This window comes from Asparagus officinalis, chromosome 10 (assembly GCF_001876935.1).
Source record: "Asparagus officinalis chromosome 10, Aspof.V1, whole genome shotgun sequence".
NCBI classification, from domain to species: Eukaryota; Viridiplantae; Streptophyta; class Magnoliopsida; order Asparagales; family Asparagaceae; genus Asparagus; species Asparagus officinalis.
Window position 1 is genome coordinate 30,752,294 of NC_033803.1, and position 18,478 is coordinate 30,770,771.

At 33.8% G+C, this 18,478-nt stretch overlaps 1 protein-coding gene across 1 annotated transcript in view; it reads right to left on the bottom strand.

The window, feature by feature from the left end:
* LOC109825183 (uncharacterized protein At4g06598-like) overlaps window positions 1-5,207 on the bottom strand; it is a 22,123-nt gene extending 16,916 nt beyond the window's left edge. The window contains exons 1-2 of the mRNA XM_020391956.1: window positions 5,068-5,207; window positions 3,537-4,209 (exon numbers count right to left, since the gene is read on the bottom strand). Of these exons, the coding sequence (XP_020247545.1) occupies window positions 3,537-4,189 (653 nt within the window). The 5' untranslated portion in view covers window positions 4,190-4,209; window positions 5,068-5,207. The remainder of the gene's footprint in view (window positions 1-3,536; window positions 4,210-5,067) is intronic.

The following is an 18,478-nucleotide window of genomic DNA, read 5'->3' on the forward strand; positions in this document are numbered from 1 at the left end:
TAGTTATGAATTGAATTACCTATAATATATGTTTGTCCTGAATTAATAATTAGTCCTATATCTTACATTATAGGTTCTGGCTGATATTCGGGAGACTAATATTTCGAGAATATCGTGACCACTAGAGGTGAGTTCATTTCTCACTAGTATTTTTATAATATGAAATGGCATGAGTTCTATATTTGATTTATCTTGTGATAAAATAAATAAATAAATAATATGTCTTTTCATGTATATAAAGATTTGACCTATTTCTGTTGTGGTCTATCCTATAATACTATGTTAACCTCGCACAATATATGAAAAGCTAATTTGATCTGTATATAAAATATGAAAAATAAATTTGGCTCTCATGCAATTTTCAAATAATCGTGGACATTGTTTTATCTGAATAATTTGATGAGGTATTTGGAACGTATTTCAACAGTTTAACGGATTCAAAGATTCTTTGTGACTTAGTATCTGATAAAAGAAAAAAAAAATCTGTAAACTGTTTTAACAGAAATGAGGCGCTTTACCTTGTCAATTTCATTTGAAATATCTGCAAATTCTGTATGCAAAGTATTTATCATTTGATATGTGATCTCGATGTTTTCAAACCCTCAAATAGTCCACACTATGAATTAGTTCTGTCTGCCATATGGTGAATGCACCTTTATTTGGCCCTTCTGTATTTGGTCTTGGCCCTTCTGTATTGGCCCTTCTGAAATCTGTTCTGGCCCCTCTGTATTTGGCCAGTAGCCTATGGCAGTGTTAGGTGCATTCGGTTCCCGGGAATTATCTGTTATCTGATGCGGTTACGCATTCCCTTGCTACTGGGCTAAAATTCGTAGCCTTAGTGTGACCTATGGGGTGACTTTTACATTCATGAAATACTCATCGAGAAATAAGATTCTGATAATTTGACTGTGAAATTAAGAAAACAACAATTCTCTGATTTTGCCCAAATTAGTAGTTCTTTTCTTCTTAATGTTTACCTTGTTTCAAAAAGAGTTTGATTCCAAGAAATTTCACAGTTTATTCAGTTGCACATGAGAAAGAAAATATAATTGTTGTATTCTTTCTTAAAAATGACAATATTACGATTTTTGGATCGTATTCTGCTATCTGTGAATTTCTCATGCAAAACTTGAAATTTGTAAATTTCTGAGAACTATTATTATTACTATTTTGTTAGTTATCTAGGAACTCTAGTGGGAAATGTTCTCACTGAGCGCTAGCTCATTCCGTTGTTTTTAATATTTTTTTTCAGATCCGGCGTAGCTTCCTATTAGCCGACTTTTGGTTTGAGCTTGTGGCTGAGAGGCGTTATATGGAGAGCCTCTTCTTTTTGATGTTACCTTCAGCATATTTCGTTTTGTTTTGTAAAAATACTTATAACGGTGAGCTTGTGGGCTGTAAGTACCAGTTATATATATATAGTTGCTCTGATTTCTATCATCAGCAAGTTTATGAATATTTTGAAAATAAACTATGCGATATGATTTGTCAGGCTTGACTTGTGCATAAGACTTGTCTCGTGCACAGGTCGCTGCTGTCGCGTACCCCGTATTTTATGATATTCCGCTGCAGTTTCGGGGCGTGACAAAAGGCGTGGCATCGATGGAGAGTCCAAGTTGAATTGTCGAAGTCACAGTTGATGATGGCGTCAATGGAGAGAGCTCGGCATCGATAGAGAGCTCAGCGTTGGTCAACATCGTCAAGTCAAACAGATTAGCTGATGATGGTGTCGATGGAGAGAACACAGTATCAGTCGAAGTCGTCAAGTTGATGAAGTTAATGTCGATGAGAGAGCAGTGTCGAATGGTCGAAGTCGATAGCGTTGAGGTCAACGGAGTCCAAAGAGGAGCGGAGGCAAGCGTCAAAGTCGACGGAGGCGAGTGTCAAGGTCGACAGAGTCCAAAGAGAAACGAAGATCAGAGGATAAGGACAATGGACACAGCCGCACAAATGAGGGGAGAGAGAACGAAGGATTAGGACTACTTAATCGAGTTTAAGTTTTATTGTAAAGAACGGGTCTGTGTTGGGTTTCAAGTTCACTAAAAAACTACCCATTACCTAAAATCACAACCCAATAGTGTGGCCCGATAATTCTGATTTATAGAGCCACTAATATCAGCCGATAATCACCTTTATCGCCGATAAACCCCAAAAAAAGATAACCGGTTTAAATTCTAACTTATCCTATCGGAAAGCTTCCAAAACCGATAACTCGGGAATAATATTGGATTATTAGACGATATTTAAAACCTTGGTCATATTTGATAAATAAGAAGAAGAGGGGAAAAAATGCAGTCCTATTTTCTACCTTCTGATATTGTTCTAATTACAGCAATTAAAAGGGAAGCATATAAAATTTTTAGACAAACAATACTTTTCTTTTCTCTGCAAAAGCATTGAAGGGAAAAGATGTAGAATAAATTTTAAACCAAGGGGAAAACTATCCTTCTTTTCTAAATGGTGGTACAAGATGGTCTGAAATCCCAACTTGGCTGCTGCCCCCAGTGAGTTAGTATCACATTTCCACTCCATATCAGTAACCGACCACCACATATTTATTCACAATAGGACAGTCATTCTTACTCTAGTTGCCTGAGAGCAGCACTCATACAGTATTTATATTTTCGTTCTTGAGAAAAAAAAGTCATATTTTGAGCATATCATATTCTGACAAGGGCAATAGTAATTGCTTCTACATTTATTCATAATTTTTTCATGCCTGTGGTGTAACTTACCTTTATTGTCTCTTAACAAACTTCTACATTCATTCTCCATTGTTCCTGATCATCAAGTTTGAATCAGAATACCATTTCACATCATATCTTATTGGTCACTGTTTGAGTTGGGATATACGGATGCAGTAGTTTTAAGGTGGGGAATGCAATGACTTCTAAATCGTTCATAATAACAGCATAGAAGAACAAAATTGGGAAAATACTTGGAATGCTTCTCAGACCTTTTCCATTTTACTCTTGTTCGCTGCCTCTTATGGATATTCCAAAACATTTTCTTTTATCTACAAGAGTCATTGCTACTCTCTTTGGCTCCCTCTTTCTCATTTTCAACCTTCTCTTTTAAGTATTCCTTTAAAATTTTAAATTTATGCTTCAAAACTGTACAATGAGGAAACAAAATTCAGATATTTTGCAACTCTAGTTGAATAATGTTATATTTGGATAGCTCTTACAAGGAAACATTAAAGTGCAGTGAAATGAAGATACTGGATGTTTAACCAAACAATGCAATTAAATAAAACGTGTGTAACAGATGTTCCTATATTAAAGCTACTTTCAGGTAATACAGAAACAAAACTTTGAGCGCAAAAGAAACCATCAGGAAAGCAGTTCAAGGAAGCAATATGTCACAGAAATTCATAGTCTACAAAATGCTATAAACATGCAACAAAGTGAACAGCAGAGATATAGCTAAACTGAACCACATATTCTTGTGTATAGATATATATATATATATATAACAGATAATTCAAAAGCAATAAGATCTATGGAAGCACTACTAAACCTAGCTATGTAACTTACCGTTTAACTTGTTTTATTTCCAGCTCGGATTGCGCCTGCTTCTCATGAGCGTCCTCTTTTTTTTCTGAAGATTCTTTCATATCTTGAGCGGACTCCTCATGGAATTGTTCACATCCTAACGCCTCAGGTTCTTTTGTAGTAGATATTGGACCAGGATGTCTTATAATCTTTTTCTTTACAAATGAACCATTTCTACCAAGATAATTCACATTACTCAAAGTCAATTCATGTCTTCTATTTTGAAGCATCCTAGAAGAATTTTCCCCAATACAGTGTGGATGTTGCAGCCCTTGAAGATGTTGATCATTGAAGCCATCATGGGCTAGATTAGAAGACACATTAGACGTATGTACATATGCAAAAGAATCACTTGATGATCGTTTATGAGCTCCTTTTCCAACAGGAGAATCTGGCTCATTAAGGAGGTCATCGAGCCATGAGGGTTGCTCATCTATAAGAATGCTCACCGAGGAAGTGTGTTGGTGTCTGTGCCCCTCTCGGGTTGTTGGAGTTCCAATAGGTCCTAAATGAGCAGAATTATAACCCACATAAGATGGAGGAATTTTTGGACTTGGGCTTTTGGGGGATAGGTACGGCTGTTTAACTGTGCATACTGAAGATCTTGATCCATGCATCTCTCTTATAGCTTGCATGCTTCAATAACAAGCCTAAACTATTGAAAGAATACCCAAAAAAAATATTAGATTAGATTAGAATATGCTTAAGCCAAAATTAAAAAAACATGAGAGAATTTCTCATGAATGAATAAAGTACTCAAAATCTTTGTCAAAAGTTATAGTCTGTTCTACACAGAGCTAAGTGAATGAAAAGACGACCACATAACATGAAAATTACATTATAAAGATACTTTATAAGAAATAAAGAAAGAAGGATGAAAGCCATGTGAAGAAAGAAATGAAAAAAAAAATATTTCGTCTGCGATGGTCGAAGGCAGACCAAAAGTTCCCTGCATGCATAGAATGGTAATTAAGAAGCATTTTTTGTGTCGGATAACTTTACCTAGTATGAAGTTGCATAGCTGAAGATTTCATAGAACAACATAATCATCACTAAAAGCACCCCAGCAAAGCAATAAATTAAAGAGGTAATTGATAATAATGTAAACAGTATTTAATGGATTGGTTAATAGAAATTAAAATGTTTGCAGCACTACAGGGTGATCCAATTAGGACCTAATTCCTACAAAAAAAACAAAAAAACAAAATGCATAATTCCTACATATAAATTCATTGTAAAGAATGGGGGAAAAGTAGAGTACTAGAAAGAAATGATCAACAGAACTTGTATTTTTAATAATGCCTTTTTAAAAGCAATAATGTGAAATACAACAAAGCAAGAGGGAAGGAAACACCTCAGAAAATGATCAGCAAATGCGAAATGTTTATTAGCTTCTTGAACATGAAAGAGATTATGAGACAATTCAATAGAAGAAATATTTCTAAGAGATTACAATGCAAGCAATCAGGGGGGAACAAACTAAAATCTCTGAGATAAACTCTACGTAAATTACCGTAAATTTCTATCGATTCAGATAAAATGGAAGAAATGAGGACAATGTGCGTAGCAGATCGGCGATTGGCATCCGTCGAAGCTTAAAACGTGGTCTTCAGGGTTCCGAGAGGCAAACGAGAGGGGAGAGAGAGAAAGAGAGGAGAAGCGGGGAAGGGAGAGAGACGTTTGTAAGCGGGGAGAGAGGGACAGAGAGAGAATTTAGACCGAAGAACTATGATCAATGCCTAAAAACTGAAAATTAAAAGGTTTTTTCTATCTAAGTCCCTTACATCTTTCAAAATATTACATCGGTCCCTTAGATCACTAACATTGCTATGAGGTCCTTCAAATATTAAATTATTTTCAAATTAGTCCCTCAAATCTCTAAACTTACTATTAGGTCCCTAAATTCTTGAGTAATTCTGAATTAGTCCCTCAAATCAAGTATAGAAGAGCAATTGCAGGAATTAATTTAGAATGCCTTAGAATTTGAGGACCTAATAGCAATTTTAATGATTTGGGGGACTAATTTTCCTCAAATTGCCACTTCCATGCTTTATGTGAGCGACTAATTTCGAAATAACCTAAGAATTGGGGGGTTCAAGTAGCAATTTTAATTATTTGAGGACTAATTTTAAAATATCCTAAGATTTGAGGGACCTAATAATAATTTTGATATCAAAATATATAAGATTTTAGGGACTAATATCGAAAAAACTAAAATTATAAAAATAAAGCTTTCATATTTTGAAATCAGTTTTCAAAATCTTTAAATGTTTCTAAATCAGTCCTCAAATCTTCATATTTTTAAATTAGACCCCCAGAAATTAAACACGAACATATTTTAAATGCCTTGAAATTAACCCCCAAATCTTTTGAATTTACTTCTAACTTTGTTTTTTGTTTTTTTTTGGTGGGGGTGAGGGGGTGGGGGGGGCTATGATTTAGGAGACTAATTTCAGAACAATTGAAGATTTGGGGACTAGTTTAAAAATTTGAACATCAGAGAGACTAATTTTAAAATATGAAAGATTTTAGGGACTAATATTGAAAAACCTATTGCAATTTACTAACCAACTTCATGTTCTATAAAAGGCTAAATTACCAAATTGGTATTTTAACTTAACCCTATTTTTCAATTAGGTATTTATTTCTACTCCGGTGTCAATATGATATTCTAACTTGTGTCCTGGTGACAATAACATCCTTTTACAATGAACTATATTTTTTCTTTTTTGAAAAATTTCTTCCAACCCTGTGACTTATCAAAATTATAAATCTATATCATCGTCTCCTTTAACCTCATAATTCAAATTTCTGCCACCTTTTCCAAAAAAAAAATCCTCCTTCGTTCTTTCTTTCCTTCTCACTAGTATTTAGATCCGTGCAAACCACGGTTCTTAAATGTTTTTTTTCAAATATTGAACATGTTATCAAAATAAAAAATTCTGCTTTAGATATGAAGTATAGTGGTGGAAGTGAACCGAATAATTAATAAACAGTTCGGTTATTATTCATCCAGATATTCGATCAAGTTTGATTAAATAATCCATTTAGTACTAAACAAATAATGTTTAGTGTTTTGCTTATAAATGAATAGAATTTGACCAAATGTATATTCGATTTGTAGCTTGTGAAAATTTCTAAAACTTAAGAGTTGTCATTCCATTCATTTTTGACTTTTTTTGTTTATTCTTTTGCAGTCTTTGACATAAAATCATTCTACAACAACATCTGGATGTTCATGATGGTAGAGAGGGACCCAAAGAGCCAAATCTAAACTTCTTCAGATGTTTGTTGTAATGCGTAAAACTTAAGTTATTAATGACAGTATTAAACTTAAGTTATTAATGACCGTGTTAAACTTAAGTTATTAATGACAGTGTTAAATTCAAAATTCTCATGAATAAACTTAGATTCTGTGATAGGCAATGAGGCAAACTCATGTTACTCACCATCTTCATTAAGATCTCTTTGCTAAACTTTTTCTATAAGAGAAGATAATGGTACAGAGATGTGTTATATCAACATGGAAGAATATGAAAGTTAGCAAGTCTACTCCCTTTCTCTTCAAGAAGTAAAATCACATATTTTATTGTTTGCGCAACATCTTGAGCTGGTATTTTAACTAATTTTTCAGCTTCCTTGTTCATAACAATGAAATAGTTTTCACAGATTCATCTTGAACTTCATAGACGACTTACTGAAAACAGAAGCACCTTCATGTCCATTCAAAGAAAACGCATCTGTAGAAATTCATAAAAGCACGCTCGAAGTTTAATACTCACAAACTTAATACTCAACAATCTTGTAAATGAATTCAAAAGTAAACTACTGAATCAATACTTAAATTTGTATAAACATTTCTCTTGTAGAAAGAACTAATAAATTGTATTTGTATTAAATATATCTCTTTCAATATCATTTAATCGTTCTTGACAATAGGAAACAATGAAAAAAAATCTTACCAATATTTATATGTCGCAAAATTAACATAGTGTCAATCTACAAAGACACACAAAATCTTGCAAGAAAATACCATACCTCCAACCACATAGAAGGGTGCAATCATGAAGCAGTAATTGATGTTTTCGTAACGTCAAGTAAAGGTTTAATTACATCTTCCTGAAACACGAAGAGATGAGCAAATAGATATCACCCAACTAATTAAAAACTACAGTAAGACTAACTTAGTAACTTCTCAAACTTCACCAAATCTAACTACATCATATGGTTTTTCTTCCACCTAGAAACAATACTTATATTAAAGTTAGCCCTCAGCTTCAAGCAAGAAAGATTAGTGATCCATGTATGAAGACTAAAATCAATTAAGCTTACCACATCAACATGTCACAGAACAACATGAAGCTTAAAATTCTTCTGCAGCTCCCTTATTCGAAAATATAGGTAGTCTGGATGGAGAAGGTGATACCGAAGACTGCATCAACAGGTGAATTTGATCAGAGAACCATACAAATATTAGGGGCTTTTCAATAACTCACCTTTCATTTCTCCTTAATCAGTAGATAAGCACATAGATCTGTTGTCAAAAGTTCATATAGATATTCCAGATTTGTATAACTATGTTCTTCAGGATATGTTTTCTTTTACTCTTTGATAAATGCTACACCTTAGAGTAAAACATTTTTATCCCTTCTTCTGAGCACTTCCCTGGTCAACAAAACCTTTTAAAGATTGCTTTTTTAGTTGTGCATGCATGAGATTAAACTGCATAATTAATATTTAATTATGAAGAATTCTTACCGGTAACTTGCTAGACAGGATTCATGTCAAGCACACTCAAAGTTTAATACTCACAAACTTACTACGAAATGCACCTTTAATTATCAAGTAACATGTAAAAGGTTAGCACTTCGATCAGGTTTCTAAAAATTGAACATTGAATTAGTTCAACTCACATACCATCTTGAACACTATGGAAATTGTTGGATATCATGTCCCCATGATATAATTTTGATGATAACAATTTATTCATATTGAGAATCACTATGTGTGTTATACATTTGCACTAACATTTAATTGCAGCTTTCAACATCAAAATGAACAAGTGCAATATGAGTTCAAGGCATTATGAAGTAAAGAAGATGAAAAACAAATACATCAATGTAATTTTTACATTTATCTTTACTTAGAATTTTTGTATAAGACTTGATCACTCACACACACACACACAGAAATTAGAACACACTAACATAGGCTTAGTGTGTTGGTTAACAATAGAAATCCCTTATGTTAACCATTAGAGTTTTTAGTTTATCATTAAGTCTAAAAATAGTTCATACATAATATTTTTACTCTTTAATAGTCGACTAATAAGAATAATAGTCGACTACTGTAGTCTAAGTTCAAGATATAAGTTTCTGTAAAACTACAGAGTAGTCGACTACTAAGAATTACAGTCGACTACTCAGCTTTAAATTTTGATTTACAGAACGTTTATTTTATAGAGTAGTCGACTACAAGTAAATATAGTCGACTACTGAGGTTTGAAAATTGTTTTATAGAATGTTTATTTTACAATATAGTCGACTACTAACAATTATAGTCGACTACTGATATTTGATTTTTGTTTTTCAGACTTTCTGTAATACAGAGTAGTCGACTACTAAGAAGAATAGTCAACTACTAAGTTTTAGTTTCTAAATTCCAGACATTTTGTATTACAGAGTAGTCGACTACTATGCATTATAGTCGACTACTAATGCAGTTTTTCTAAATGTTAATGTTTGAATCATTAACAGTTTATAGCCGTTTTTAAACGTTTTTAAAGTTTAAAAACTTGTCTTTTCAAGGGCTATAAAAAGGTTATATGTTTAGAAAAATAACATATGATTATATACCTATAAACTTCATTGTTTGTGCATTTTTCAAAAGTCAAAAATTTCAGATTTCAGTAAGTTTTGAGAAAAGATCTTTACTGAAATTGCCTTTGATCATCATTCAAAATACATATTATTTAGGAAATTTCCAGAGGTTAAAAGTATTCCTACGCCACTGCTACACAACACTTCAAATCAAGGCTTATAGGAATTGAGTTGTTTAATTCAAGGAAAGTTCTCTCAGTTTGAGAGAGACTGATCTCTTGGTCTAGAGATCAGTGTGCAATTGGCAAGGGTCTGTCAATTGGTGTTACAATTTGCAGGGACTTGCAAATTGGTCAGGTTTGATTTTAATTTTGTACTTGATTCAAAATTATAGTGGAAATCTTAAGCAGAATTTGCTTGGGGACTGGATGTATACCGGATTGGTGAAACCAGTATAAAATCTCTTTTTTGTGATTGTGATTTTTTCAGATTGTTACCATTCTTTATTGCAATTTATTATCTACTTTGCATAGATTTTAAAAGAATAATATTCACCCCCTCTAGTATTCTAGTGTACCTATTTCAGATCCTACATTTGGTATCAGAGCAAGGTTAAAGATAGCATCAACAAATACATCATAATTTAAAAAGGGTCATTCTACAAATCATCCACCAATGTTCGATGGATTGAACTGCAACTATTGGAAGTACCGAATGAAAATCTATCTCCATTCAATTGGCTATGAACTTTGGAACATTGTGGAAACGAAATATGAGAAGCTGACAACCCCTTTCTCAGAATGGACTACATCTCAAAGAAACAATGCAAACTTGGACTCCAAAGCCATGAATGCACTATTCTGTGTACTTGACAAGAATGAGTTCAATAGAGTGTCAACAGCCACATCTGCCTATGATATTTGACACACACTAGAGGTAACTCATGAAGGTACAAATAAAGTTAAAGAATCTAAAATTTCTGTTCTTGTACACAGATTTGAATTATTCAAGATGAAGAAAAATGAGACCATTGGAGAAATGTTTACAAGATTCACCGACATCACTAATTCTCTCATTGGTATTGGTAAAACATATACTCAAGTGGAGATGGTAAGAAAAATACTACGTTCACTTACTCCACAATGGGAAAAGAAGGTTACCACAATTGAAGAAGCAAATGATTTGTCAACTCTTACGGGTTGAAAACCTTATCAGCAATCTTATGGCTTATGAAGTTCAAATTGAAGATAGAAAGAATGAGGATGAAACAAAGAATAAGAAAGTGCTTGCATTCAATGCTACTTCTGATAAAGAAGATTCAGATAATAATGAAGAAATGAGCATGTTTGCACGCAAATTTAGAAAATTCATAAAACGAGGTATGTTTAAATCAAAGAATTCAAATTCAAGTAACTTACTTTGTTTCAAGTGTAACAAACTAGGATATGAAGAAAGAATGTTCATTGTTGAAGAATAAGTGTTTACGTCGAAAATTGATGTATTCATTGCGGTATTCATTACAACTTCAGTCGTTACAATGAAAACAAAAAAAAAAAGATTATCTTTTTATAAGACTTTTACACAATGAAAATAAAAGTTCACAACTCTCGTCAAAACTGTAACGCCCCGCCCCGGAATCCCGGAGTCGGTACGCTATTAGATCTGATGGACTGGCCTCACAAACCACCACATGTCTTTTCAGCACGTTTTGTCCTCACTCACGCGCTCCCTGGAAAACTTCCCAGGGGGTCACCCATCCTAGAATTTCTCCAGGCCAAGCACGCCTAACTTTGGAGTTTTTAAGAGTTGGGTTCCCGAAAAGAAGATGCATCTTGGTGGTATGAGTATTCCAATCAAATCTATCAATACTAAAACAAACGCAGAGGACGTTTATCACCCGCTGCTTTGCGTGAGATCTTTGCCGGTGCCGGGGTTTTTCCGTGGACCGCCTTAGATCTGGATCCGGTTAATGAAAAATTCGGCAGAACTTCATCTTCACCGAGGAAGTATTTGATTTGAAGCGCTGAGATCGACCAAGCGAAATCAGGGCTCTTCTCGAGATTAAGACCAAGCCTAATCTCAAGGGACGGACGGACGGGGTTCAGATCCTTCGAATAGCTCCTTCTTTATGCCGAAGTTCGCCAGGATCTGATTTGTCTTCACTGAAATTCGTGCTCCTTGACTCCTCAATCCAGCAGCACCTCCACGTCTTGATAAATATTCGTCCTCCCCTGAAAGGAGGCCCTATGCTTGTATTTATAGGGCTTCGGAAGCGGTTATTTGGATGAAAACAAGTGATTTGGCTCTATCTTCAGTTAACAACCACCTAACCACGTTTGGAGATGATATCAAGTCAGTTAGAAACTCCTGGAACAGATAAATCCTACGAAAACAGCATCAAAACCGTCAAAACACGTTTCGGGTTCCGTACTGCGCTTGCGCGGGTCGGATCGGTCCGACCTGCGCTTGTACAGGTCGGATTGGTCCGACCTGCACTTGTGCGGGTAGGATCAGATCCGACCTGCACTTGTGCAGGTCGGATTGATCCGACCTGCACTTGTGTAGGTCGGATTGATCCGTCCCGCGCTTGCGCGGGTCGGTTTATTTCGTCCTGCGCTCGCGCAGTTTTGCCGACTCATTCTTTTATGTTCCCTTTCTTCCGAGATTTTCTCTTTTCACGTGTTTGGCCGATTTGTTGACTTGTATGCTTCGCCGCAAGACCGATCGTCGAACGCGCTTTAGTTAATATACGTGTATTGATCGATGCGTGTGGACTAATTGGCGTGCGCGCGTTGACCGACGTGCACGAGGTGGTTGACATGCACGAGATGATTTGAAGTACGCGCGTTGACCGACGTGCACGAGATGATTTGATGTACGCGCGTTAACCGGTGCGCACGAGCTGACTTGACGTACGCGCATTGACCGGTGCGCACGAGCTGATTTGACGTACGCGCGTTGACCGACGCGCACGAGCTGATTTGACGTACGCGCGTTGATCGGCGCGCACGAGCTGCTTAGGTGAGTCTTCTTGACTCGGCAATTCATTGCTTTGAATTTCGTGCGGGCTCTCATAGGCAATTTTAGACGCCTACAATAAGTAAAAATCAAATTTTTCAACAACTTCAACAATATTCAAAGCAACAAGAAAAGGAAAGTTATGACGGCTACATGAGATGATAGTGATAATTCATCTTCAGATGAAGAAATTGAAGAAACGGAAAGTGCTCATATATGCTTTATGGCACAAGATGAAGTAAGTGATAATGAAGAACTTTTAGATGCTTTTAATGAATTATATAAATTTTTTTTGGAGATTAAAGACTTCACATAATTTTCTTAAAGGAGAAAATAAAAGATTACTTGAAGAAATTTTATATTTTAATTCATCTACAAATTCTAACTCTCAAGAAATTAAATTGAAAGAAGAAAATTTTTTCTTGCTTAAAGAAAATCAATGTTTATCCAATGAGAACGTTTATCTAAAATTAGAATGTAATAATTTAAATATTCACATTAATAGTTTAGATAAAGATATTTCTTCTATTAAATTAAAATATGATGATATATGTTTAAATATTAGTAAATTCAATAAAGGTAAAGAAAATCTTAATAAAATACTTTCTTTTTAAAAAGATTCTCAAAAGACAAAAGGTTAGGTTTTCAAGTTAATATAAATATATCTAAGAAAACCATTTTTGTAAAATCTTCTTGTAATATAAATAATGATATATGTAAAATAAAATTAAAATTCTTTTCGATTTGGGTGCCTAAAGAATTAACTTCATTCTATAAAATTTTTTATATTTCTGATTATATTAAAAATGTTTGTTTATCAACTAACTATATAGGCAAATCAAACTCTTCATGAGTTTGGTTTCCTAAAGGCTAATTTCATGGACACAACAAAGCATGGGTACCAAATTTGTAAATGTTTATCATTTCAGGTACCCAAAAAAGATAGGTGGATTTTGAATAGCGGTTGTTCTAAACATATGACTGGAAACATATAATTGTTGTCATCTTTTCAAAATAAGGATGGCAGTACCGTCACTTTTGAAGATAACAACAAAGGAAAAGTTATCGGTTTTGGAATTGTCGGTAATCCAAATAAACCTTTTATTGACAATGTTTTATTAGTTGATGGTCTTAAACATAGTAAATCTTATATAATATTCAATACAAGAACTTTAGTTATTGAAGAATCAATGCATGTTTCTTTTGATGAAATTTTTACAATAACACCTATTGTTTCAAACAATGATGATGAATTTGATACTATCAATGATACCCCAATGATAGATGCTTTAAAAGATGAAAATTTACAAAATGATTTACCAAAGAATTTTGTAGAAGTTAAAAATCATCCACATGATTTAATTATTGGTAATATTTCTGATAAAGTAACTACTAGATCTTATTTTAATTTAATTGCTCATACTGCTTTTATTTCAACTATTGAACCTAAAAATATAAAAGAAGCCTTACTTGATGATTTTTGGATAATTGCTATGCAAGATGAACTTAACCAATTTACAAGAAATAATGTTTGAGATATTATACCTAGACCTCAACATAAATCAATCATTGGAACAAAATGGGTTTTTAGAAATAAATTAGATGAATCTGGTCAAGTTGTTAGAAACAAAGCAAGATTAGTTCCATAAGGATATAATCAAGAAGAAGGTATTGATTATGATGAAACATAGCACCGGTTGCTCATTTAGAATCTATTAGAATTTTACTTGCTTTTGTATCTTTTATGAATTTTAAACTATTTCAAATGGATGTTAAAAGTGCTTTTCTAAATGGTTTTATAAAAGAAAAAGTTTTTGTAGAACAACCTTCCAGTTTTAAACATGAAAGTTTTCCTAACCATGTTTTTAAACTTAAGAAAGCTTTATATGATCTTAAACAAGTACCTCGTGCTTGGTATGATAGATTAAAGAATTTTCTTTTAACTTCAGGTTTTAAAATTAGAAAGGTTGATTCAACATTATTTATTAAGAAAATAAATAAAGATATATTATTAATTCAAATATATGTAGATGATATTATTTTTGGTTCTACTAACAACAATTTTTGTCAAGAGTTTGCTAAGACTATGCAGGATGAATTTGAAATGAGTCATATGAGTGAACTTAATTTCTTCCTTGGACATCAAATCAAACAATTAAAAGATGAAATATTCATCAATCAAAGCAAGTATGCTAATGAATTACTCAAACGCTTTGGAATGGAAAATACAACAAGCAAACCAACACCAATGAGTACTACTATATCTCTTGACAAAGATGAAAATGGTAAGAATATTGATCAAAAGCTCTATCGAGGTATGATTGGATCACTTCTTTACATTACTACTAGTAGACATGATATTATGTTTAGTGTATGTTTATGTGCTAGATTTCAATCTAATCCTAAAGAATCACACCATAAAGCCGTGAAAAGAATTTTTAGATATCTTAAAGATACTACAAATTATGGGTTATTTTATCTAAAGAATAGCACATTTGATTTATTATCTTATAGTGATGCTGATTTTGCCAGATGCAAATCCGATAGAAAAAGTACAAGTGGAACATGTCATTTCTTAGGACATTCACTTGTATCTTGATTTAGTAAAAAACAAAATTCAGTATCATTATCAACGACTGAAGCAGAATATATTGCTACAAGTCTAGCATGTGCTCAAGTATTATGGATGAAACAAATATTATTTGATTATGGCATAAATTGTCCCATATCATCCATAATGTGTGACAATTCAAATGCAATCAATTTATCTAAAAAATCCTATTCAACATTCACGTACAAAACATATTGATATTAGACATCATTTCTTACGTGATCATGTACTTAAAGGTGATATTTTATTAGAATTTATATCTACTAATAAACAAATAGCAGATATATTAACAAAACCCTTAAAAGAAGAAATTCATGTTAAATTAAGAAGGGAATTAGGTATATGTTCAATTGAAGATTTAAATTAAAGTTTTAAAATAAATACATATGCATACATACCCTTTATAGTCGACTAATTTTACCTATAGTCGACTACATGCACAAGCTTTGCATATAAGTTGTTCTGTAAATTTTAGCGTAGTCGATTAATTTGCTTAGTAGTCGACTACTATGAGTTAAAATCTAAAAATTAACTTTCTGTCAATTACAGTGTAGTCGACTAATTCTCTTAATAGTCGAGTAATCTGTGTTTAATCTGAAATCCAGAGTTCTATCAATTACAGTGTAGTCGACTAATTTTCTTAGTAGTCGACTACAACCTCAGATTTTTCCAAACTTAGTTTTTCAGCATATTGGATTTTCATCTCAACCATTGATTCTAATCCCATCAATCCTAGCCACATATTTAAGAGCAAATCTTCACCATTTATTTGTTATTAATTTAATCCTAACCATACAAATTACAATTTTTATTCTAAAGAAAAATCAAAAACACAAAACCCATCTTCTTCTTTTCATAACCGATCTCTCTTCTTGCCCTCTTCAGAACCCATTGAATCCAAGTTAGGGCATCATCAAATTTTCGTTTTTCTTCTCAAAATCTTCATCAAATACTTTGGTTTCTTTAGTTTGACAGTCTGTGTAGTCGACTACATCCAATAATAGTCGACTAATCCTAGGGTTTCATCTGTTTTTGGTAATTTCTCAACTTGATCTTTCTCATCTTTTGGTATATTTATGATTTATCATGTCTAGAGCTAAGAAAGCTAAGCAAGTTCATACTAATGTTAATGATAAAATCATCATATATTTAAATCATGTCTAGAGCTAAGAAAGCTAAGCAAGTTCATACTAATGTTAATGATAAAATCATCATATATTTAAAAAGTCCTGATTTACTTGAAGAATTTAACAAAATATCCACATTTGAAGTTCTTCCAGGACGATTTGTGAAATTTGATGATTTTATCCAATGGAATTTTGGATCATATTTTGAAAATGTGGGGTTACTTGAATTATTCTCTGTTGAAAATAGAAAACCTACATATCCTTTTCTAGTTCAATTGTTCTATACTAATATAGAACGTATAGGAACTATTAGTGGAACTGAAGCTTAGAACTCTTGTCAAAGGAGTAGAAATTGACTTGACTTCTAAGTCAATTAGAAAAAATTTTAGCATTCCTTTCTGAGGAGTCTCTCTTAGGTCAATCAGAATGAATGATTCAGAATTACTATCCAATCATATTTTTCTTCCTGGTTATAGTACTCTTAGGTCAATCAGAATGAATGATTCAGAATTACTATCCAATCATATTTTTCTTCCTGGTTATAGTAAACCATTGAATAATTCAAATAAGCTACGTCCAATTCCTCGTTTCATTGCCCGAATCTTAGCTTATAACCTGTTTCCAAAAACTAGAAGTTTCCATTTTATTTCCCTAGACTTAGAAAAAGCATCATATACTATAATGGGGAATATCCAAGTTAATTGGGCTGAAGTTTATTTTGATAATCTTCTGACAATACCAATAGGATTTCTTCCTTACGGTGCATTTTTAACAAAAATCTTTGATAAATTTCATGTTAATATTGAGTCTGAAAATTCTGTCATTCGTTCCATTGAATTCTTTGATTCTAATGCCCTAACTAGGATGAAATTAACAAACTTTGAAATTCACCAAGATGAACCTCAACATCAACCTAAAACAGAAAATCAACCCCAACCACAAAACACTGATGAAGCTGGACCCTCCTCCTCTCATATTCCACCACCAATATCACAAATACATGAATCCTCTTGTTTCTCAGATGCATAATACAATACAATGTCTGCTAGAATACTAGATTTGGAAGTGGGTCAAAAAACCGTGTTTGATCAAAATGTGCTCATGCTGAAAAATCAAGAGACCTTAACCAACAAATTTGATATTCTGGAGATGAAGTTTGACACAATGAATATGAAGTTTGATACCTTGGATATGAAGCTCAGTGCTTTCTTTCAAGGACATCAACCACCTCCAGCACCTTAGAAGACTTCGCATGCATCATTTAGATTTGGATAATTTTATGTTTAGTATTAAAACAATGGTAATATGTGTTATGTTGGTTGTTTGAGTTTGAATGTCACAAACTATGTCGTAGTTATTTGTTTTTTAAGACATATGTAATATGTGTTGTGTTGCTACTATGTTGCTTTAACTTTAGTATGTTTTATGGGATTGAATTTTATGTTGCGTTTATGATGATTGAAAAGTTAATTCATGTGCTATATATATTTTAAACAGATTATGGTGATGAACATTGTGGAACTTTTGGTTTTTATGAGAAGTCTTTGCCTACCTATTTGGATGGATGAAGTTATGGACTTGTTCGCGGGAAAAATCATTGCTTTCTTCATTATTGAATTCATTGTGCACTCTTTGATAATAGTTTATCGGTTACAAAGATCCGGTCTTTTTATAAGATCCGGTTACAACGAAATCAACAAAAAAAATGAAAAGATTACAACTTTCCTTATTTGTCGAACGAATCGTGAGCTCCTGTTTTGCGGTCGCTCGCTTGTGTGGGTTCTTTGCCTGCGCCGGGGTTTATCCGTGGACCACCGCGAGATCTAGATCCGGTCGGATCTACGCAGTACGACGGGTATTATTTAACCAAGGAAATAATAGCCGGGGGGGATTGGTTCACCAAGGAAACAATCGCCCAAATCTCGGGATCAAAGGCCAAGCTTTGATCCGAAGTACACCTACGTAGATCTGAGATCCGGTCCTCTCGAACTCTTGTCTTATTTGGCGTTGACGATCGCCGAGCACCAGATCTGGATGAGCAAGTCCTCGAAATCCTAAAGCTTGAATCTTTTTTTCTAGATCTGAGTCTTCAATCCAGCAGGGCTTCGCCTCCAAAAAATCCAACCCTTGAACAAATGAACCACATGGCCTATTTATAGGCACCCAGATCTGTGCCCAGGCACAGATCTGGGCTGAGGTGGCTCGGCCACAAGTGGCCGGCCACCCCTAGGTGGCTCGGCTCATGCCGAGCCACCTGGGTGGCTCGGCCACCGAGCCACCTCAGGTGGCTCGGCTTGGCCGAGCCACCCTGAAGTGGCTCGGTTTCGGCGAGCCCCTCAGGGTGTTTGG